Below are 23,573 nucleotides of genomic sequence, written 5' to 3'. Positions count from 1 at the left end.
CCAACTTGATGGACATGAATTTGAGTGAAATCCTGGAGTTGGTGATGGACAGGGAGGCCTGGCGTGCTGTGATTCATGGGGTCACAAAGAGTCAGACACAACTGAGTGACTGAACTGACTAACTGATTCTGCCTTACCAAAACAAAGAGCTTCAAAGCTGTCTTTGATAATGATGACATGATGCTCTCTACGCAGAATGGTCTTCCCACTTCTTCCTTGTCAATCTGGTATACCTAACTTTTCCTTTTCAGCCTTCAAGCTTTGCTTCTTTCTCGAGTTTCTCTGGGTTATTCTAAAGCTTCAACTTATTCCCGTTTGGAGAACTCCTGGTAACACCAATTAAGCACTCCACGTGATATTACCTTGCATTTGTTCTCTAATGCTTTTGTCCTGCAGGTGTCTTGGATTCCTAATGGAATTGCAAGCCCCTTGAAGGCAAGGGCCATGTGCTCTTACAAACACCATTTCTCACTTTCCACTTCCCAGTCCTCAAATTCAGCATGGACACCAAACTTGGCGTATTTACTAAAATGCATTAGTGAATACTCTTCATCTGAATGAATGGTTCTGCTTAATGATCTGATCATCAGAAGGCACTGGATTAAAAAATGAAGAAATTCTAAGGAAAACAGTACAATTCTTATTAGCTAAAGATTCAGTGGGACTCTGGAATCGGAAAGATGTTATCTAGATAAAAAGCACCAGTGGCAGAGTGTCGAGAGGAAAGCCTGCCTCTCTCTTTCAACCCTGAAGGCAGCGTTCTAATGCCTGCCATGGACACCAGGTAAGAAAGATGATTAATCTGCTGGGATTTGAGTCTGACCAAGACTTAGTTATGGATACACCTTACAGACAGCCTGAAAAGGAGCTGACCGTTTCTAAACTGGGACCATGCAAGTTTTCATTTCATTTCAGTGGGAAAAAGATCTGCTTATTTATGAAAGGGATTCTTTGGGTCATCTTTGGATTCAAAACTAAAAACTTTACCTTCCTCTTTCTATAAAAAGCTTCCTGAAGAAAAGAACTAAATTGTTAAAAGCAGTGAGGAGGTGTTTGCCACATAGGCATGGGGGGACTCATTATTGGGGCCCTAAATGCAGGCAGGGCCCTGAATCATAGCCGGGAATCGGCACCAACAGGGCCTTGTGATCAACTGTTCGGCCTTGGGCACTTGACCTCTCAATGTCGCCATCTCCCGCCAGGAGATGTGTGTACTTGCTCTACACACATTATCATCTTAGAAAGAAGCAAAGCATGTTTGATCATGTCTACCAGTCTGTGCAACTTGAAAAAAGTCTAGAAGAGAGCTGCAAAGATGAGATAAGATTTCTAAACTCTCTATTCAGAAAGGTTAAGGAATTTGATTGATTCAACCTGAAGAAGAGAGATTTAATAACCATCTTCGAATATATGCAGGCTTTTTACCCAGGGCTGATGAGAGTGTGGGGACCACATGTTCTGTCTGCACTGAGCAGAGAAGGTACAAGCCCAGGCTTAGGAAAACAGACATTTTTAGCATTAAGGGAGACAAGACACAGACAAGCTAATGAATGTTCTTCTGGGGAATACTTCAGTGGGCAAAGGGTGGTGACGAAAGAGAAAGAAAATGGGACAAAACTATGGGAAAGTCCAAACTCTGCAAAAAGCAATCTCATAGCCCCTGAAAGATACGGATATTATTCTATGAATTTCCTCTTTGGCACCTTGCTGTATTCTTGGACCTTTTGCTTATGCCATGCCCCAGAGTCAGAAACTTGCCCTCAAACTGTTTCCCTGGATACCTTGCCTGCTGCTCCTTCCGGAGCACTGGGTTAGAGTGTTGCTCACCTCTCTGCCTTCAGGTCTCCAGGGCCTTGAAGGTATTATAGAGCAGCCCCTTCATGTGAGTACTCTGTCCTTAAAGCAGTCCTATCACAGTATCAAAACCTACTATACATCCTATTAGCCTCATTGATGGCTGAGAAATCTGAAGTTCTAAGCTAGGAAACACTGGAGCTAGGAGTTAGGACTCCATCAGTCAGTGCAGTCCACCGGTCCACTGACTGATGTCTTTCTAAGGCTCTCTCTTTTTACTCTCTCCTCTCCTCTCCCAGAGAGGAGACTGACTGCTTTCTGAAGCCTGTGGCAACAGAAAAAAGAAGACAGGGCTTGCTTTTTCACCCACCTCTTCATCTTCTACTTCCACAATTTGTATTAATTTCCCAACCTGATCTAACTGCAGTATTTATGACAGATGTGTTGCAAAAATCTTTCCAATTGCTTTTATCTTCAGCATTTTATTGGAGAAACAGTTTGGGGACCCAAACATACCACTGAGATACTGAGATCCACTTCCTGTCCTTTATATTATTGTCTAAACTCTGAAAAACTCTCCTGGGTGAACATGACACCTGGATGGAAGGTGGGAGAAGAAGAGCCTAGAAATCTCTAGGTCAGACCCTGATTGCCCCTCCTCTGGGAGTCTGCAAATAATGGCTCATTATCATATTACTATAAAGAATAGAAATAATATACAAATCACATCACAACAAAGGGAAAAATATTAACTAATGTCTACAACAGGAAATAATTATTTGCACAATCGAGAATTACATACATTGTTTTTTATGCTTCTGTTGCCTAGGCTTATTATGCTCTGATTTAAGTATCTGGTGAGTCTGTAGTGCTGTATTTACCAGGAAGCCCCATGATCATTGCTGCTGCTGCTGCTGCTAAGTCGCTTCAGTCGTGTCTGACTCTGTGCGACCCCATGGACTGCAGCCTATCAGGCTCCTCCGTCCATGGGATTTTCCAGGCAAGAGTACTGGAGTGGGGTGCCATCGCCTTCTCCGTCATGGTCATTACCTATGATAAAAGCAAACACTAAGAGGCACCCGGTGCTTCTCCAATGATCCAGTGGGTAAAGAATCTGCCTGCAATACAGGAGACACAGAAGACGTGGGTTGGATCCCTGGGTCGGGAAGATCTCCTAGAGGAAGTAATGGCAACCCACTCCAGCATTCCTGCCCGGAGAGTCCCATGGACAGAGGAACCTGATGGGCTACAGTCCATGAGGTTGCAAAGAGTTGGACACGACTGAGCAACTAATGCACAAGAGGCACCCAAGTCTAGAGCAACACAGAAAACATTCTGAGAACGTTTACTGCATGGGATAATGTAGGTAAAGTCCTTGGCACAGTACCTGTCAACCCCTTCTACTGGTTATAGATATTAGCCAGCTTTCAGCTTGAGCTCTGATAGATGTCTATTCAAATTATACCAAAGATCAAAACTGCATGACCAGAAATGACCTTAACTGTTATCCAGCCCGACCCCATATGTCTGAGGTTAGGTCGCCTGGTTTAGCTAAAGCTCATACCAGTCAAATCCCATTATGATGAACTACACAGGACATGCAAGCAATGGAATTTTATTAGACAGTTAGAAATCACATTAATTCCAGCTCTAGCAGACGTAAATGTCCAGGCTTTCCACAGTGTGTTAGCAAGAAAAAAGAATCCTTTGGCACATCCCAGGAGAAGGGGGTGTATTCACACAGCCTCACCCCCACATCTTTCCCTGAGCTCTTTGCTATTTGCATGTGGTGTAAAGTTTGTGCGATTGCTATGAATATCTTTTTTTCCATTGATGGGACTGACTGGAGCACTTGAAATAGGCAAGCTGAAGGGATGCTTGATGGCAGAATAATAGAGCAGTGAAAATGTCAGCTGTGCCTCATTGCAGCTCTCTTTTTCACCTTTTCTCAGAATACAGAGTCAGGAATTTTCGCTAAAGAGAAGGACTTAAATAAGAATCAATGAATGTCCACAGTCTGGGTGTGACAAACCTGTTTTTCCCTGCACGCTTACCATGCAATCAAGGTAGCAAACGTTGGGGCTACTTATTCTCCGTTCCTCTTCTCACCCTCCCAACCGTTCCAAAAATGAAACTACCTTTGGACCACGAGTCCTCAACATCCCAGACCAGGACTGGGAGAACAGACGCGCAGAACACAAACGGAACGCACCAAGATCAGCTTCTAGGAAGAGATTGCTGGAAGTCTCTCCCACTATCCAGAGAAAGAATTCCAAATCCAGGAACAGCAAGAAAAAAGAGGAGAAAACTTCTCCTTTTCTTCAGAGCAACACATGCTAGCACTTTACTGAGTCTGGCATGTGTCAGCATTTCCAAAGTAAACCCTGTTTTCTTTAGATGAAAGAGATAAAAAAAAAATAGACTAAGAATTCAGTCCAGTGAAAACTGCTTTGGTCATTCACATGCAATAAGCTGTAGAAGCAAGAAGAAAAAACCAATTGCCTCTGATTTATTTATTCATTCATTTGTCCATATCCTTTCCCGCTAATGTAAAAAAAGGACATCTTCTATAATTTGCAAGTCATTAATTTTTTCAAAGGAAAAATAACCAAGCCTCCCACTGATTGCCCAGCATATTGGCACAGGAAGTACATATTTAATTAATTATCCTGTTGCATGTAGAATTATGTAAGGGAAAAGGGGGATTGATTTTTCCCATCAAATGTTTCACCCATATTTCCAACCAGGAGACCACTGTAATACTGTGAAGTATGGTAAATTTGGGATCAGTCATTATGTTTAAATAACACAAGGCTTTACCTTACTGGGTGCTTTATTTCTTAATCCCATTTTATTATTTTTTTGCACATCTTGAATATTTCATACTAAATATTGTTAAATCTTCAAATCTTCTACAATAGTTTTCTATTCTGGGCTGTTCAGAGCTGACAGTAGAGAAGGAAAGTTGGAAATGCCAAAATATAATTGCAATAAAGAGCAGAAAATAAAGAGACCAATTTTGGAAGAATGTTTAAAGTTTTAAACCTATGCCAAATAATTGAAATCTATTGTAAGAGGACTGACTTCTATTATGAGCTCCATATACGCACAATTACTGAATTATTCTGAACACCTGTTGAAATCAGGTGTTAACAGTCAAATAAAAATCACCAGGCACACCTGTCAAGTGCATCTTTTGACCAGCTCCTTTGAATTTCCTTGCATAATCCCCCCTCCATTACAGAATCTTAAACTAGAGCTTTTTCCCTAAAATTTTGGGGTTGTGGCTTTGGCTTATAATCCCCAGTATTCCAGGGAGATGCTGTAAAAGGCCCAAGTCTTCCAGCCAGGAGCTGTGCCTTTCCCTTTGAACCACAGCCTCTAATCCCCATCTTTTCTCATTGCCAAGAGGAACCTGCCTTGCTCATCCCATCTTTCTGCAGTGACATTAGAGCCAACCGTTCTGTCCCCAGCCCTCATAGAGAAGAGGAGAGGAAAGATGGTCCCTATAACTAAGTTTCAGTCCTAATTCCCAACCTCCTTAGAGCCCAAGTCTGCCACCACCTCCCTGTTCTCAAGTGCATATGTTTATCCCAAACTCCTCATTTATCCCTCTTTATAGAAGTAACATTTCTATTAAAGCTCTAAAGAAATAGGAATCCGAAATTTGATACCTCATTTATTTCATTTCTGACTACCCTTAGACCAACTGGTTTTACTTCCGTCCCACTGCACACACACAAACCCCATGCGAGCTTCCCAGGAGAGGCAGCCACCCCTCCAAAGCCTGCCTGGGCATCTGCGCCTGGGAATGCCTGCTTTACTGGTCTGACTCTGTAAGACGAAAATCTTCCCTCAGGTCCACCAGAGCTAACAGGTGGCATGGCTGGTCTCTTTTGGTACATAGGCGTAAACATCTTCAAAATAACCTTTTCCTCTAAACGGTGCCAATTAATTACATGTCGCTGTAATATGTCCCAGCCAAAGATGGAAGGGAGAGACCAAAAGACAAAAGGGTCAATGGACGAGAACAATGACGAGAGGTCACACTCTCCTACCTTCACCTGACGACCCCGAGAGATCAATGATCACATACACTCTTCCTTCTGGCTCCAGATCAATCTGCAATTAAGAAAATGACAGTAACTCTGTTAGTGCATCATGGGGGCAACCTGAGAGTTCATGACACTTCCAACCCAAACTGCTAAAACCTAGAGTCACAGCTCCATTCAATCCATCAACCTACAACATGGAGAGTGCTGGGTGAATTAGGCATGAGGGAGAATCAGCATTTATGGAATGTCTACTATGTTCCAGATGCACTAATGATGAGGTTTGCTACATCCCCAACAGGCAGCGCCATCCCATGGGTCCCCACCTGGAAGCAGTTTTGCTGCACAAGCAAAACGTGACACCAGGAATTGCACGGGGACACTTGACACAAGGAACACTTATGGGGGGGACACAAAAATATCTGGAGACGTTTTTGATTGTCGTGACTGAAGAGGGAGTGGTGCTACTGGCATCTAGCAGGTGGAGGCCAGGGATGCTACTAAACATCCTGCAGCAGACAGGACAGCCCCCACAACAAAGGATTATCCAGCCCAAATGCTGACAAAATCAAGGTTAACAAACTGTGTTATCTCATTTCACAGGTAAGGAAACTGACTTCACCATTCCAGGGTAAATGGCAATGCTGAGATTCAATGCCAAGACTGTCTCCAGAAGCCCCTATCCTTTATATGACACAAATTGCTCATGGGAGATTAAAAAAAAAAGCAAAAGACATTATTCCCACTCTCAAGGTGTTTATAATCTCATTGGGAAGTTAAAAAACAAACAAACAACAGAGAACAATGCCAAACCCAGCTTAATGATGAGGAACAGAAATTAACTGATATAAAGTATTCTGGTGAACCTGAAATCAGTATAAAAGAGCAGCCTGGGCAAGAAAGGGAAGGCATTCCAGATGAAGGCAACATCATAGGCAAAGGCTGGGCATGTGAGTGGTGCTCGTGCAGGACTGAAGGACCCCATGCTCAAGGGTGTGCTGGCACCTGTGTTTAGCAAACCCCAGCCTCTACCAGGGTTAGGAAAAAGCCAATCCTACTAAATTCTCACCACCAACCTCCACCCACCCTCATACCCTCGCTCCCCACCTCCCAATCCAGCAAGCTACTTCTATACAGAAACAGGCTGATGAGCAAGGTCAGAGGAGCTGGGCCTCTTGTAGTCAATATCCTTCCGAGGTCTGAGCTGTCCTTACAGAGAGTGTGTTCTCCATGAGAGTAGCGACTCCGGAAACCCTGGATCACCAAGTAACCCTGGTAGCCACCCCCGCCTTCCATCTGCCTGTGCAGAGTTCCAGTTGGCTCAGTCGTGCCAGGCTGGACTCCTCAACAAGCTGTGAGTCTCTTGAGGGAAGGAACTACTAGCCCCTCCCTTTTTTGTCCATGGTACAGCAAAGAGCAGGCACATATTTAGCAAGTACTACTTAGGAAGGGTCAGCCTGGTGAACACCTCCTCCTCCTCCAAGGTCAAGATCAGTTATTGCCTCCTTTCTGAAGCTTTTCCAGATATTCCCAAGTCAGAATGAATTACTCCTCACTTGTGTTCTCATAGTACACACACAGATCTCAATCACGGCCCCTATCAAGCTATAATACATTGTCAGTATGTCTCTATCGTCAGCCTGACAGAGACTATGACAATCCTATTTGCACCCCCAGTGTTTACCTTACTGTCTGCTGGTCAGGAGACACACCCAATAAACCTCTGCAGAAGTGGGGAAAGGCTCTGTGTCCCAGAGCCTATTCTGGGATTATTGACTCCTTCAAGCCCCTTCCTTAGGCAGGAAGGAAGGTAGGTCATTTGTACTAAAATGATATTCCAAAGAGGCACGAGGGGAAGAAGAGGTAGCTATACCCGGAGCACCGGAGACTCTCTATGAGGTAAAAACTCATGGTGAACTAATGCTGTTTGGGTCCCTGCCCCCAACATCTTGCTCCACTCCTAATCCACATTCCCTGAGCCATGTGTGAGCCCCACTTTCTTTCCTGACTCAGCCTTTCAGTGGTTGAGAGGGCTGACAGTTTCCCTCAGAATTTCAGTTCCACCCACAGGGGTCTTTGATGCCCCTCCCTGCCCCAGATGAGGCCCCTGTGCTCTTTTAGGCACATTCTCAGGGCAGGGAGGGAGGGAGGCAGAAAGCTCTCAGGTAGCTCCACAGGGGCCACTCACTGAGCTTGAGATCTTGAGTTCGGGGTCCAAATGGGAGCCAAATACCACACTGATGATGCCAGGAGATGACTCTCTGCACCCCTTCTGCCCCAAGAGCCCATGATTTCAGGTTTTTGGATAAAGAAAATGTTCTCCAGCGTTCTTACCACTAGTACTGTCCCCTGCCACAAGCATAACCTGGCCCCTGCAGCGAGTTACAAACAGGAAAACCATCAGTCGACTCCACTGAACAGAATCCAACCAAAATCCCGTCCCTGCCACAGTTCAAAAGTCTCAGGGGCCCCCTTGTCCAAAAGCATGGAATTTAAATAATGTATGCCTCTTAGAGATTAGATCATTCCTATTAAACCCTGCCGGCAAAATGAAACACTTTCTCATATCCTCCAAGTCAAAGATTTCCCACGACTGTGGATTTCATTGGCAAAGTACAATGGTATCTGAGAAAAGCAGGGAGGGAGACAGCAAAGGAATGAGATGGGCCGCGTGGCCTATCGGAAGGCAGGCTGCATGCCTATCTTTGCAAAAGGGGAGCGAGAGCTTGTGTCAAGGGGGAACAGGTCATTGATGATAAAATGTATTAGGATATTAACATTCAAGATAGCAATCAGAAACCATTTTAGCACCCACTGCTGCTTCAATGCCGATGAACTGCATTTCTAAACAGAAAAATAGAAATTAAGCTATTAAACATGCCAAGAGCAACAAAGAGCTTTGCAGCCTGGGCAGATGGCCGCGGAGTGCTGGCTGAGCCCCAAGCAAGCTGAGTGAGGAGGCTCTGAGAATCCATCCAGAGTGGTGTGACTTCGACGTGGATGACTGGAAGGGTTATCTGGTATAAAAAGGGGTGGAATGCGTTGCAACTTCATGGCCAAATTAGCTTAATCACAAATTCTGCTCACAATTACGTGGTGCGGATAATGAAGCAATGTAGGTGCCCAGCCCTGCAAAACCCCTGCAACCTGAAAGCCAGCATCACCACCAGGCAACTGGCACTACATAAAAGCAGGCCTCCTCCCGCCGCCCAACCATCCCCTTCTCATAGTTCCTTCTCACAGGCTTCAGGTTCCTCCCAGTTCTCCAGAGGCAACCCCATTTGTCAAATCGCCTTGAATCTCATGCTTTTATTTGATACACTTTCCCTGATACTATCTCCGTTTTTGACTATGATTCTGTTTCAACCTTCAGCTGAGGCCAGAAGCAAAGCAGTAGAACCGAGGGGGAGATAAACACAACCTTTAGAGTCAGATCAGGACTGAATCCCAGTTTTGTCACTTACAGGTCAGTCAATTATGTATTCTCTTCGAACCTCAACCTCTATCTCTTCATCTGTGAAACAGGTTGCTGTGAAAATTCCACAAGACGCACATACAAAGCCCTTGGCACTTAGGAGCTACTCAGTATATAGTGGTTAAGAGTGAATTTGCTGGCTCTCCGGCCTGAAGCAAGAAACTAGCTCCTCTAAGCTTCAGAGCGCTCCTCAGTGATATGGAGCAATAACAGGTCCTGTGACGGGCTGTCCTGACATAAAATGCAAAACCTATGTACAGTGCACAGCAGGGTGCCTGGCCCAGAACACTCAGTAATTGTTGCTGCTATTGTTATTAAAGGCTTCCCAGGTGGCTCAGTGGTAAAGAATCTAGCTACCAATGCAAGAGATGCAGGAGACTCGGGTTTGATCCCTAGGTCAGGAAGATCCCCTGGAGGAAGAAATGGCAACCCACTCCACTATTCTTGCCTTGGAAATTCCATGGACAGAGGAGCCTGGTGGGCTAGAGTCCATGGGGGTCACAAAACAGTCAGACACAGCTTAGTGACTGAGCCCGATGACAGTTGTTATTCAAAAGTCAAGTATTTAAATTTGCTACTTAATCCGATGTGATGTTCTTTCCACCATATCAAACTCTCTGTCCACCCCCCACCCCCGCTACAAAGCATTTTCTTGCCCAAAGTTGATGTTATTTTATGTATTCCAGTACATCTGATGATTTTACAGTGCTTTGAGTTATCAGACGTAGAACCAAGGTGAGAATGTTGCACCCTCCCCTAGCAGGAAACCCAGGGGCAAAAACTGGCTATAGCCCCTGTTCATCAGAGGGTCATGAGGTGATTGAGATAAGAAGTGGAGGATGACCACATATTGTCTCTACTAGGCCTGGGACACTGTATTGAGTTTTTTACCTGAATTAGTTCACCTAATCTCTTGTGAGGGCTTCCCTAGTGGCTCAGATGGTAAAGAATCTGCCTGCAATGCAGGAGGCCCAGGCTTGAGCCCTGGGTCAGGAAGATCCCCTGGAGAAGGGAATGGCAACCCACTCCAGTATTCTTGCCTGAAGAATCCCATGGATAGAGGAGCCTGGGTGCTACAGTCCACGGAGTTGCAAAGAGTCAGACACAATTGAGCAACTAAACAACAACGACAATCTCCCACACATATTCCCCACTTTTCAGATGGAAAAACTTGGGTTCAGAAAACTTTCAGTGGGATTCCCACACAGTGCTGCTGCCTTGAGCACCCAGCAGAGATGACTTTGATAGGGTTCCATCTCAAGCCCCATCCAGCCCAGAATGGGCAGCCTCTGGCTGTCCTCTGTGGGTGTCCTTCTCAGGTACAACTGACCTGAATACCTCGTCTATCCTCTGCTTCCCTGACTTGGGGAAGGTCTGGGCATAAACAAGATCTCCATTCCTGCAAATTCGGTACAAAGCAACAGCGAAAGAGCTCAAACCATCGAAACCAGCAAAAAGCCATCTCTGAAAAGCAAAAAGACCTGCAGGTACTCTTTTGGATGGTGCCTGACCCTTCACAAAGTTCTTCACAAGCATTATTCATTGATCCCTCACAATTAACCTGTAAGGTAACAAGTATTATTAGCAACATTGTAAGGATGAGAAAACTGAAGTTAAGGAAGATAATCAGGCTAGTGAGAGCACACACAGCTGCAGGGGCAGTGTTCACACAGTGGTCTCTGGGGACCAGTCCTCTGGAGCTGAACAGTCAGGGATGAGGGCAGAGTCAGAACCTGCCCCCTCAGCTCCCAACTCTCAGCAACCTCTATTCCTCCCACCACACCACACCTGTCCAGCAAGAACTCTGACCACTGGGCTAGCACCCCACCCACGCAGCCGCTTTAGCTGTCACTGCTGCGTGCACTGTGCATGCCTACGTTTGGGGGCAGTGGGGCTTAAGACAAAGGAGGTAAAAAATTCATAGTCAAACTTCCTCCTAACCATAGGCTCCACTTTCACTGAAGACCTCGAGGCAAACCTCTCCTCAGAGCAGCCCACAAGGGTCACAGAGGCCCCATCTGAGTTTCATTTCCTTTTCCATCTGTTGTTAGGCACTAGGGCCTGGAAAGAAGCAAAAGGGAGAGAGTGGGTCAGAAAAAGATGACTCCAGGAAGGAGAAGGAGGCTGCACCGCCCCTGTTACACCAATTAAGTCCTAGATAATAGACTGTTTCTTGTATTTCCTGAAGGAGGGTGGGGAGTGAGGGAGGAGGAAGTGGGAGGAAGAAGGAGGGAGAAGACTCAGGGTTTCTTTCTGAGGCAGAGGACCCACTTCCCAAGGCCTGCATTCTCTTTACTGCTGGCTCTTCTCCCCGGAGACCCCCTGGGCACACTACCATCCCCAGAGGCACTGGGCATGGAAGAGGCAAGCCAGACCTAGCAGGAGATCTTCACGCAGCAAGTGGCCTGCCTGCTAACCACTGCTTCTGGAAGGCAGTAAACGTGGAGACCGCAATGGCTGCTCTCAAGCAGCTGCTGGGTGCTGATTTTGGAGTTAGCAGCCAATTAAACTAAAGACTCTTCATTAGAGGAGTTTGCTGCTAGCTTGATGGGTAGAGAGCACCGGCTGGTTAAAAAGCAGAGGTTACACATGTAATTAAATATTTTTAAGAGTTCCACTCGGTTCACAGGCTTCCAACAGTACTTACATTCATGAAATAAGGGGAAAAGAGGATGGCTTCTATCTCAAACACCTTCCGTGGAAGTGCAAAGATATTATGCAGACTTTCGTGTATATCCTGCAGGGCAAAATTCTGCCTGTCCAGCCCACTGGAGGGATTTAATAATATTTATAAATGTTGGCGCAGTGGATGAAAAGAGGATCTGTACAACTGAATTATGGAGATTATTTACTTGGGAAGCCATCACATAACCATGTACATGCGTGCTCTGTCATGTCTGACCCTTTGCGACCCCATGGACTGTAGCCTGCCAGACTCTGCTGCCCATGGAATTTTCCAGGCAAGAATACTGGAGTGGGTGGCCATTTCCCACTCCAATATTCCCCACTCCAGGGAATCTTCCCAACCCATGGATTGAACTGATGTCTTCTGCATTGGGAAGCCATCAACCTGTACACGAATGTTCCTAGTGGCCTCATTCATAAGAATCAAATGCTGGAAACAACCCAAATGTCCAAGAACAGATCAATGAATAAGTAAACCAGGCCGCATCCATCCGATAGACTTTTACTCAGCAGTGAAGCATGAACTCCTGGTACACACAACAAACCGAATGCTACGGGAAAGAAGCCAAATACAAAAGAGCACATACTATATGATTCAATTTACATAATGTTCTAGAATAGGCAAAACGAATCTATCATGACAAAAAGACTGTCAGTGATCTCCTGGCGGTGGAAATGAGAACTGGATTCAATGAGGCATAGAGGATGACTGAATGATTTTGAGTTTTGTATTTTACAATGGTAAAGTAAATATTCAATTTTTTTAAAAAGAGGCACAGAAGAACTTTTGGGGAAGATGAAACTTTTCTGTATGTTGATTAGGTGGTGGTGACATGAATGCATACATTTGTTAAACCACATCAAGCCACACACTTAAAATGGATGCGTTTTCTTGCATGTAAATTATACCTCAATAAAGTCGTTTTCAAAAAAGGAAAAAAGAGAAGACATCATTTCACATAAGGATTGCTCTACAATTTTTCTTTAAATAATAAATCATCTTCCCACCCTCAGGGCATTTAAAATTTCATATTCCATTTTTAAAAATAAAAGGGTTCATTCAGAGTTTTTCAAGAACACATCTGTCACCCAACATAATGTACACCTACCTGTGTAGGCATATATTCACACACCCACCCACGTGTGCAAAACACTCACAGCCACCTTCTCTTGTCTTTCTGTGATCAAAATACAGTAAAAGCAAGAAAAACATCCAAAATGTAGGTTCTCTGCTGAATTATTTAAACCTGCCTTTCTGTGTGTGGATCTCAATTTCCTCATATGCAAAACAAAACAAAACAAAAAAATAGGCCAAATGTTCTAGAATGGCTTTTAATGACCTCAAGGACCTAAATATCCATGATCAGGAGACACTTGAATAAATCATGGGAAATCATTCAGTAGGTGACTATGCAAGCCCTATAAAAAGAAGGAAAAGATCTAAATGTATTGACCTATATGAAATTTTCTCTGGGTTATAGTAAGTGGGAAAAAATATAGTGTAATGGGTATATTATGCCAGGCTATCATGTGAATAAAATGGGTGATCATATGGGTATACAAACACACACACACTCATACTCGTTAGGCAGAGATTCTCTCTAGAAAGAGTCTTAATCAACAGGGATAGAAACTATAGTATTGAGGGGCCAGAAATCAGAAAAGGAGCATTATTCCTTACTCTATGGTCTTTTGAACCATTTGACTTTTAAAATCATGTTCCTAACCTGTTTGCAGGGCAGGAATAGAGATGCAGACCTAGAGTACAGACCTGTGGACACAGTGGGGCAAGGGGAGGGTGGGACCAGTTGAGAGAGTAGCATTGATATATATATATACCGCCAAGTGTGAAATAGCTAGCTAGCAGGAAGCGACTGTATAGCACAGGAGTGCAGCTCAGTGCTCTGTGATGGTTTAGAGGGGAGAGATGGGGGATAGGAGGGAGGCTTGAGGAGGAGAGGATATATGTATACACATGGCTGATTCACAATTTGTACAGCAGAAACTAACACCGCATTGTAAAGCAATTTTACTCCAACTGAAAAAAACCGTGTCCTTGTGTGAACTTGTCACAATATTTAAGTCAACACCTTTTTTCACTACCCATTTCTAACCTCCAGTCCCCCGGAGAGTAGCTTGCTTCCGTTCCCAGACACATCTTATATAAACGCCCCTCAAAACTGGCTGACACATTGCTTGCCCATCCGCCGTAACCAGGTCCTAGATACCAAGAGAGCAGCAGCCAGCATCTCCGTGTGGAAGCCCTGTTGGCTGAACTGGAGGCCTGTTACAGATTCCAGCTCCCCACCAGCCACAAAAACGGAGTCAACTCAGCTAGCACCTGCTTCCTCTTTTCAACAGGCTCAGAAATAGACCCAGAGAGCTGGCTCCCTCTGATGACAGAGGTGGCTAAAAACAAATAAGTCTGTGTATATAGATGCTTTCCTGAGCTGAAAAAACATCCCAAAATGCCAAATCTAATGCCAAGCGGGTGCGATGGCTTACAAAGTATCGCCAGGTCAGGGTGTCATCTTCCTCTCTTCTTTCAGGGATGACAGTGTATGTGTAAACCATGAGCAGATGCTGAATGCAAACAGTAGGAAATGCAACCACTTACCCCCAGTATTTTGAAGTGAAAAATACTCACCACCCATCTGCACTTTGCATTTTGCTTTACAATGCTCTCTCTCACTGCATATACTTGTATCCATGTGTTTTATTCCATGTTTCCTGATTTTCACACTAAGCCAATCACAGTGAATGAGTGTCAAGGCTCTGAAGCTGGCCTAACCCCAGCTCTGCCTGTCACAAGCTGTGTGGCCCCTGCTTCAATTTCTTCACCTACACATTTAGAATGTCAGTGCAACCTGTTTCGGAGTGTTGTGAGGATCAAATGAGAGGGTAAAGCACTTGGAGTTGGGCCTGACACACTGCTAGAATCCTCTCAATGTCAGCTGTCAAGTCGTTAGGGTTATTGCTTGCCTAGACTTTGAGACCCTCTGGGGAAGAGTCACATGTCCCTTTTAGGGGGAGGAGGGGTCCACAGTTCTTGATCCAGGACTGGGCACATGGCAGCCTTGATCCAGGACTGGGCACATGGCAGGGAATCAGTAGAGACTCCACCTGGAATTCAACGGATCCACATAGAACAGAGCCAAGCCCCAGTAAGGAGCTCAAGATTGTGCAACCAGAAAATTTATCTCCAGGCCAGGAACCTTTCTGTCTCTATAATATCACAACTTAGTAGGACCTTCACCAATGGCTCACAAAGGTGTTCAGTTCCTGACTCCCTTCAAAACCTAAGACATTATAACTGTTATTTAACACTTTGAGAATCTCAAAAAGAGAGACTCTTTTATTCATGCTAATAATCACAAGTCTAATAAACACCCTTTACTGAGCACTTCACAAATGTTATCTGGATGAGAGAGAGTCTTATCTTAACCATTTCAGGAATGAGAAAACAGATTCAGGGACTTCAGTGGCTTGCCCACAACCTCATAGCTTGAAGAAGGGGAGCCTGCATTAAGGCAGGGCTCTCCAACTCCCTATCCAATGCTCCTGTTACCTTGGGCCCAATCAAAGGTAAGGACTCAAGGAGATCTTGGAGAAAGAACACATTGTGAGCTGTTCATGGAGCCCATGCTGTGTGCATGAAGGCAGAGTTGCTTCTTGGGAACAAGAATAATGAAAGTAAAGCTTTTTCATTGCTCTTGGAGTTCATAGTTGAAGGAACACCAATCCCACAGCAAAACCACTAGGAGGTTTGGACTATAAAACACAAACACAGGGCAGGATGCCCAGTTTCAGGGAGTAAATGCCCTCCTAGAAATATTGCTGTATTGAGATTTTCTGTATAACAAGTCCTATTTGCCACTGCTTTGCATTATAGCATCATTAAGTGACTTCCCTGGTGGCTTAGAGGGTAAAGTGTGTGCCTGCCTACAATGCGGGAGATCTGGGTTCAATCCCGAGGTCAGGAAGATCCCCTGGAGAAGGAAATGGCAACCCACTCCAGTACTCTTGCCTGGAAAATCCCATTGACGGAGAAGCCTGGTGGGCTACAGTCCATGGGGTCGCAAAGAATCGGACACGACTGAGCGACTTCACTTGCGTCATATAGTTGGAACCATGCCTGATGAGGAAAAGAAGGGTTTTATAAAAATCACAGAGGCATGAAAGCTAAGATTTATAAGCTACTTTGAAAACACTTGGTTCAAATAAGCAAAGTAATGCAAATTTAACTAAGGGTAAAATTTTTTTTCTTTTGCCTATCAAATTAGTCAAAGTTTCTTTGGGGCTATGTATTCTTGAGCTATTTGTTTATTAAAATATAAACAAAATTAAGTACCATGATGTGTTCAGTTTTTAAAAATCAAAGCTACATGTGAACTTACAATAAGAGGCAGCAGTCTCTTGCCCCATACTCCCCAGAGGGAGCCAATTTTAATAATTTCTATTTGGGTTTTTCTAGCCCTCACTACAGTGTCCTTAAATAATATGTTTATACCTCAATTTCCGGATTTCTTATTTTAGACATTCGCTCTTGCCTTGCTGCTGTGATAGATGAGGATTTAGTTTACTCACCACCTCACTTCACTTTCCTCCCTCTACAAAATAATTACACACTGCAATTCTCAATTCCTTCTCTATTCTTCTCTACAACTGCAAAAAAGCAATCTAAATGTCAATTTCTCGTTTCATCAACTATAGACCATGTCCCTTGACCTTCCACATTCTAACTGGAGACCATGAATCCTTCCAGCCCCACCCCTATCCTTCACATGTTTACTGTTCGACTATCAGTGTGGACAGGCGTCCCAGGTGGCTCAGTGGGAAAGAAGCCAACACAAGAGACACGGCTTCGATCCCTGGAGGAGCAAATGGCAATCTACTCCAGTATTCTTGCCTGGAAAATCCCATGGACAGAGAAGCCACGTGGGCTGCAGTCCATAGAGTCACAAAGAGCTGGACACGACTGAGTCACTAAGTATGCACACATCAATGTTAACAATACTGATTTTCTTTTCTAACTGTAGTTGAGTTCCATGTTTTGTGTATATGTTGGTTTCAACACTTGAAAATGAAGTAATAGTATTTATGTAAAATTATAACTTTGTAAATGATATCACATATACTTTCTTTTCTATGAGTCCAATGTGACACCCCATATATCACTCAATGAAGACTATGCTGCTGCTGCTGCTAAGTCGCTTCAGTAGTGTCCGACTCTGTGCGACCCCATAGACATCTGGCAGCCCACCAGGTTCCCCCATCCTTGGGATTCTCCAGGCAAGAATACTGGAGTGGGTTGCCATTTCCTTCTCCAACATAATAGGCTCTGCTACTGCTGCTAAGTCGCTTCAGTCGTGTCCGACCCTGTGCAACACCATAGACGGCCTCCTACCAGGCTCCTCTGTCCCTTGGATTCTCCAGGCAAGAACACTGGAGTGGGTTGCCATTTCCTTCTCCAGTACATGAAAGTGAAAAGTGAAAGTGAAGTCGCTCAGTCGTGTCCGACTCTCAGCGACCCCATGGACTGCAGCCTACCAGGTTCCTCCATCCATGGGATTTTTCAGGCAAGAATACTGGAGTGGGGTGCCATTGTCTTCTCCGAATAAAGAATATACCTGGCATCAAATTCAAATGGATTGCTTTTTTTTTTTTTTCCCACTCTACCAATTGCCTTTCTCAGATCCTTAAGTTTCCCCTGGGTTCCCTTTTTTAAGGGTCTGCACTTCTGGTGACCTTCACTGTCCATTTTTCCCTAATCTGGGCTGACTGCTCTCTGGTCTCCTGCACAGTTGTAGTACCATGATTCATTTTCACCGCTCTACTGCATGCAGTCACTGTTGCTGGAATCCATCATCTTCCTCGTTCTGAGTTATTCCCTTGTTTTTGCCAGTAAAGTACATTCTGATTGATATATTGATTAAGAATGCATAGAAAGCCATCTTTCTAAGACCTTGCATGCCTGTGTTCACACATGATTGATAGTTTAGAGGTTAGATATAGAGTTCTAGGTAAAAAAAAAAAAAAATCATTATTAGAGGTTAGATATAGAGTTCTAGGTAAAAAAAAAAAATCATTATCAGAACTTTTTTTCTAACATTGATATTGCCAGTGAACTCTAATATCAGCCTGGTTGCTTTTGTTTAGTAGGTGACATTGTTTTGTCTTCACTCTCTGGAAGTTTCAGGATCTCACGCCATGATTAGTAATGTGTGGTTAGTAGTCTGCATTGTGGAAGTTTTAGGATCTCTTTTCTATCCTCAGAGTTCTGAAATTCCATGATATGTGCAAGGTATCTTTTTTTTTTTTTTTTTTTGATTCATTGTGCTTGTTCTTTGGATTTATTGAATTTGTGGGATAGGTTCTTCTATGTGTCCTTTGCTATTGACTTCTTCATTTTCTCCATGAAATTCCTATTATTTGGCATATTCCACATATAGACCTTCAAACAGTCACTTGCTTTCAGCTGCACATCTCACTTCTGCCTCTGGGGTGACTGAGTCTCCATGCCTGAGCTCCCTGAGGGTTCTGCAGAACAGCTAGCTCTAGGCGGGGCTCTGGTACCCTTCCACACATGTTCTGAGCTGTGGCTCCTTTATATCTCTATTCCGTCCCATGGTTGCCACCTGCCTTCTCCTTTCTTTTCCCAGAAATTCACTGAAATAGTTTGTTGATGGCATCTTTCTCTCACTTATTGTTATAAAATTGTATCTCCCATCATTTTACTTTTCTATTATTTAATTGGGACCTTGAGAAGGCAAAGCAATCAACGTATTTGCTCCAAGGCCACCTTGAATGAAAATTCCAAAGACATATCATCTTAAATGATATTATCCAAGAGCAGAGGAGAAATAGACCCCCTTATACACTGCTAATGAAGTGCAAATTGGCACAAAATTTGTAGGGCAGTTTGCCATTATATCCTTTGACGTAGCAATTCCATTTCTGGGAATTTATCCCAAATCACACATGTGCAAGAAGATTTAAATACAAGGATCATTATTACAACATTTTGAAGAGTATAAAATTAGAAACTAATTGTCCAATAATAGCAAACTATTTAAATAAATTGTAGCATATTCAAATCATTAGATACCATGTCATTGTAAAAAAAAAAAAAACTTGTAGAATTATACTTAATGGCATGGAAAGATATGCAAAATATGGTATTAAAAATGGAAAGAAAATGAAATGACAGAGGAATAGGTATATTATGACCCAATTTTTAAAAAATAAAATGTTATCCACAGAGAGTGAAATAATGTGTGATTTTTCTTTGTGTATATTCATAGCTTTCTAAACTTCGTCTTTTCTTCTACTTTCTACTATAACTTTTGTGATTTAAAAAGTCAAACAATAAACTTGTTGCTTGAATGACACTGTGTGGCTCAGTCCCCTCATTTACAGGTAAGGAAACTGAGGCAGAGTAAGGTCAAGCAATCCACTCAGACATCTCAATAAATTATCTATAGCTGAAAATAAAGACACTCAGTTATCCCAGTTTTCATTGCAGAATTCCTTAAGTGAAGTCATTCAGTCGTGTCTGACTCTTTGCGACCCTAAGGACTGTAGCCTACCAGGCTCCCACCTCCTTGGGATTCTCCAGGCAAGAGTACTGGAGTGGGTTGCCATTTCCTTCTCCAGGGGATCTTCCTGACCCAGGGATCAAACCCGGGTCTCCCACATTCCAGGCAGACACTTTAACCTCTGAGCCACCAGGCTTCCTTAAGAATTCCTTAAGGTGCAAGGTAAAAATGGGACAAATTATGTTCACTCGACATGCTTCTAAAAAAGCATAATTTTCTGGTCAAATGTTTCACAGCACTACTCAATCCTAATCACTAGTTACAAGGGGTTAGTAGCTAGGCATATTCCTCATTTGGGGACAGTTAGAACATCTTAAGAGAAGCTTCAGTAGCTCAGCCAAATAGAATGTACTAGTTTCAAAATCGTTTGCTTTGATTAAATCTCCTTCTTTATACTATGATGATACCCTTCCTCCATTTTTGTGGGATGATGTGGCCCACATTTTTATACCTTATATACAGTTAACTTTTAAACTACCTTCCATGTAACAAACTTTCCTACCAGCATAGACTTTGTCAACCAGGTAATGATGAAAACACTTCTGCTATGATATAACCATACTGGGCTAACATCTAGCCACGTGGTATCACTATCTTTGTTTTTACAGGCATTCTTAGGAATATATTCTCTCATTTGTCCTCACTGTCCTATAATTTTTTAAAGAAAATTTATAAAAAATGTAAAATGCTGGTTCTAAAAAAACCAAGCATAGACCTCAAACACGTAATACAGAGGAAAATGGAATTTAATAGGCAGGTCAACATCAGTAAAATCTTATCCTCAATTAGATATTAATCAGTTGGCTCTGTTTAATTTTGAAGGAAAACATTAAATTTAAAAAATTTTTAGATTTTGTGCCAAAATAGTAAAGAAGATAAAATAAGTTTGATACAATTTCTAGTTTTGGGGGATAAAGCCTACCTTAACATGTAACCTAACAAGCATGTGTGAATGTTCAACTGGGCTTTTGCTATAAAGAAATGATTATGTTGGTTTTCAGATACAAAGAATACATGAAAGCAGGAACTATTTCTTCTCTAAAAATGAGCAACTCTCCTTAAAATTCTACTTGTTTTCTACACATTTATGAAGTTGCAGGCCTTGTAAAATGAACAGGCAAATACAGTTGGACTCACAAATCAGACATGCATGTGCTGAAGTCCCACCAACATCTGAACTAGAAGGAAAGATATTTCCTGAAGTTCATAGCAAAGGGGATCAGAAAGTTGTCCAAACTTTGAATGCTGGAATAGTTCTGAACCTGTGACTTTCTCTTGTGGACATCAGATCTCCATATATTTTGGACAAGTATAGAAAAGACCTATATCACATGTATATTGTATTACAGACCATACGAGAGGCGCTCTCAACTCCATCCACTTTGTGAGGATACTGTAGGGCTATCTTCAATCACTAATTAACAGAGGCAGGGATTGAAATAAGTAGAAGAGAGCACACAAAAAGTCCAAGCACAAAAAAGTCCTTAGATTTTCAAAGGCATCAAAGGAAAATAAAGTTCAAAAATTTTAAGTCTATCCTTAGAATAGTCAGTGCTTTGTTCACTGCCCAGAGTATATGTAACAGAAAACAAGTTTCAGTTAATAGATCTTTTCTAACCTGTTAAACCTTTTGTTGGTTTCCCTTCAGAGTATTTCGTGTTTTATTTGTCAAAAGGCGAGTAAAAAATTTGGGTTTAGTGACTGAGTGTCCATTTATCTAAGGTCATCAAGAAAGACCTTCTTAAAAAAAAAGAAAGGCCTTCTTGACATTCAAGGAGTCAGGCCTGCAGATTTCTAGGAGGAAAGCAGGAGTGTAACGAGCAGAGGGAAGAGCAAGTGCAAAGGCTGGGAGGTGGGAGAGGACCTGGCCTTCGCCAGGGTGGGAGATGGGGAGACAGGAGCAGGGTGAGGAAGGTCACCAGAGACAAGGTCCCAGAGGCGGGGGTGTGGTGAGGGCTGGGCTTTGTCGCCGAGTGAGATGGGAAGCCAGAGGCAAGTCTGAGCAGAGCAGTGATGTGCTGTGACTTGCACTTTGACAGGATCACTCTGGCTATTGGGGAGAATAAACCTTGGGGGCGAGACAGGAAGCAGGAAGGCCAACTCAGAGGCTGTCATGATAATCCAGTTGAGAGTTGGAGGCTATCATAATAGTCCAGGGAAGATGACAGCATGACTAGGAAGGGATGGGATAGTGGAGGTGAGGGGAAGTGGTCAGTTTCTGAACATATTTTGAAGGTGGAGCCAAAAGGATTCCTAATGGATTAGATGCAGTGCCTGAGATAAAGAGAGGGCTCGAGGCTAGCATGGAGTTGTGGGGCCTGAGCAAAACATGAAGCTGTCCTTGGCCAAGCAGGAGAGGACCAGGAAGGAGGCAGGGCAGGAGTGGACATCCGGAGCAGAGGTTGGACAGGTATGGCTGGAGACACCTCTGAGACAGCCAAGGGTGAGGGAAAGTCCAAGCTTAAGATCTGAATTCAGAAGTCCCTAGCAGAGAGGCAGTACAGAGCTAAAACCCCTGACCCACAATCTGATATCCAAAATGCTCTAAAAATTAGACTTTTTTGAAATTTGAGTCAAAATCCTTTGCCACAAACCTTGACCCAAGCTGACACATGGCTATTTATTGTCTCTGCTTATTCCACTTAGTGTGAAAATCTATACAATTGTGTTATAGAAATATTAATTTGTTCAATCATAAAGGACTGCCCCAGAATCTGCTGGGGTTATTATGGAATATACAGAATAAATTCTAGAAAACACAAAATTCTGAATTTCTAAATAAATCCGGGCCTTGAAAGGGCTGGATAAGGGATGAGGATCTGTAGATTGGGCCATAAGAACAGAGCGATTGGGAAGATGAGAGGGACCAGCCCAGATGCCTGAGAGACCTCCACACAGAGGCCCGCCTCGCCTGCCCCAGGTGGACTCTGCTTTGATTTCATTCTTCCTTCCTCCAAACCACCACACCAAACATGCACATTCATCCCAGACTTGTGGCAGATTTTTAGGCCTTGATTTTTAGCTTTCTCTGTGTCTTCAGAAGAGAAGGCCAAAACTCTTTCTATCCACCGTCCCCGCCCCACCCCTACACCCCCATACACAGTAATTTTTTTAAAAGCCTGATGTGATGTTGACTTCATGTATCACTGAACTTGCTGTATCTGTTACAAGATGGGGTTCATGTCGGGGGCCTCACAGGTGGCTCAGTGGTAAAGAACCTACCTGCCAATGCAGGAAACACAGGAGATAAGAGTTCAATCCCTGGGTCAGGAAGATCCCCTGTAGGGGGAAATGGCAACCCACTCCAGTATTCTTGCCAGGATAATCCCATGGACAGAGGAGACTGGAGGGCCACAGTCCATGGGGCCATAAAAGAGTCAGACACAACTGAGTGGCTGAGCAAGCACACACGCATGGGGTTCATGTGGTGAGGAAAAAAATGTAGAAAAATTGAAATAATGCTTGAAGTTAGCACAAAGGCATTTCCTGTTTCTGGGAAGCCTATCTGCCTGCTGCTGTTTCTCTAACAGATTGAATATCCCTCCCCTGACCATTAAACACCCTGACTCCAAATTCAGTCAGGACATAGTGGAAGAGGAGTTGCAATGGGCACCGCACTCCCAGGCCTGTTGCAAGAAAACAATGGAGCAAGATGCTGGGTGCCGGAATCCCCTGAGCAATGTGCTCTCTTGGACTGCAGACAAGCAAGATCCCCACAGGGGAACACTCATGTGTTCTGAGGCAAGACACAGGAAAAGGTTAGGAAGATTTAGAATCACAGCCAGGTAAAGTTGAGGCTGACATAGCTACTGTTACGGAAGCTGTTATTCCCATGTTTATTCTTGTGTACAAATGGTCTAGAGCGGGCAGCTCAGCTGGAGATAAGTTAAACTGTCAGCAATTAAAAATAAAAATGAAAAGGTGTTTCCACTCACCAGTGCATCTAGCCCACCAGTGGACCCAGGTTCT

At 43.6% G+C, this 23,573-nt stretch overlaps 1 protein-coding gene across 4 annotated transcripts in view; it reads right to left on the bottom strand.

Annotated features, from left to right (window-relative positions):
* Nucleotides 1-23,573, bottom strand: part of PRKCE (protein kinase C epsilon) — a 542,503-nt gene that overhangs the window by 324,842 nt on the left and 194,088 nt on the right. For all 4 annotated transcript variants that reach the window (XM_027555170.1, XM_027555172.1, XM_027555168.1 and 1 more), the window contains exon 3: nt 5,853-5,916. In XM_027555170.1, the coding sequence (XP_027410971.1) occupies nt 5,853-5,916 (64 nt within the window). The remainder of the gene's footprint in view (nt 1-5,852; nt 5,917-23,573) is intronic.

The sequence above is a fragment of the Bos indicus x Bos taurus genome, chromosome 11 (assembly GCF_003369695.1).
Source record: "Bos indicus x Bos taurus breed Angus x Brahman F1 hybrid chromosome 11, Bos_hybrid_MaternalHap_v2.0, whole genome shotgun sequence".
NCBI lineage: Eukaryota > Metazoa > Chordata > Mammalia > Artiodactyla > Bovidae > Bos > Bos indicus x Bos taurus.
The sequence above is the reverse complement of the archived record's forward strand: the minus strand, read 5'-3'. Positions and strand labels throughout refer to the sequence as shown.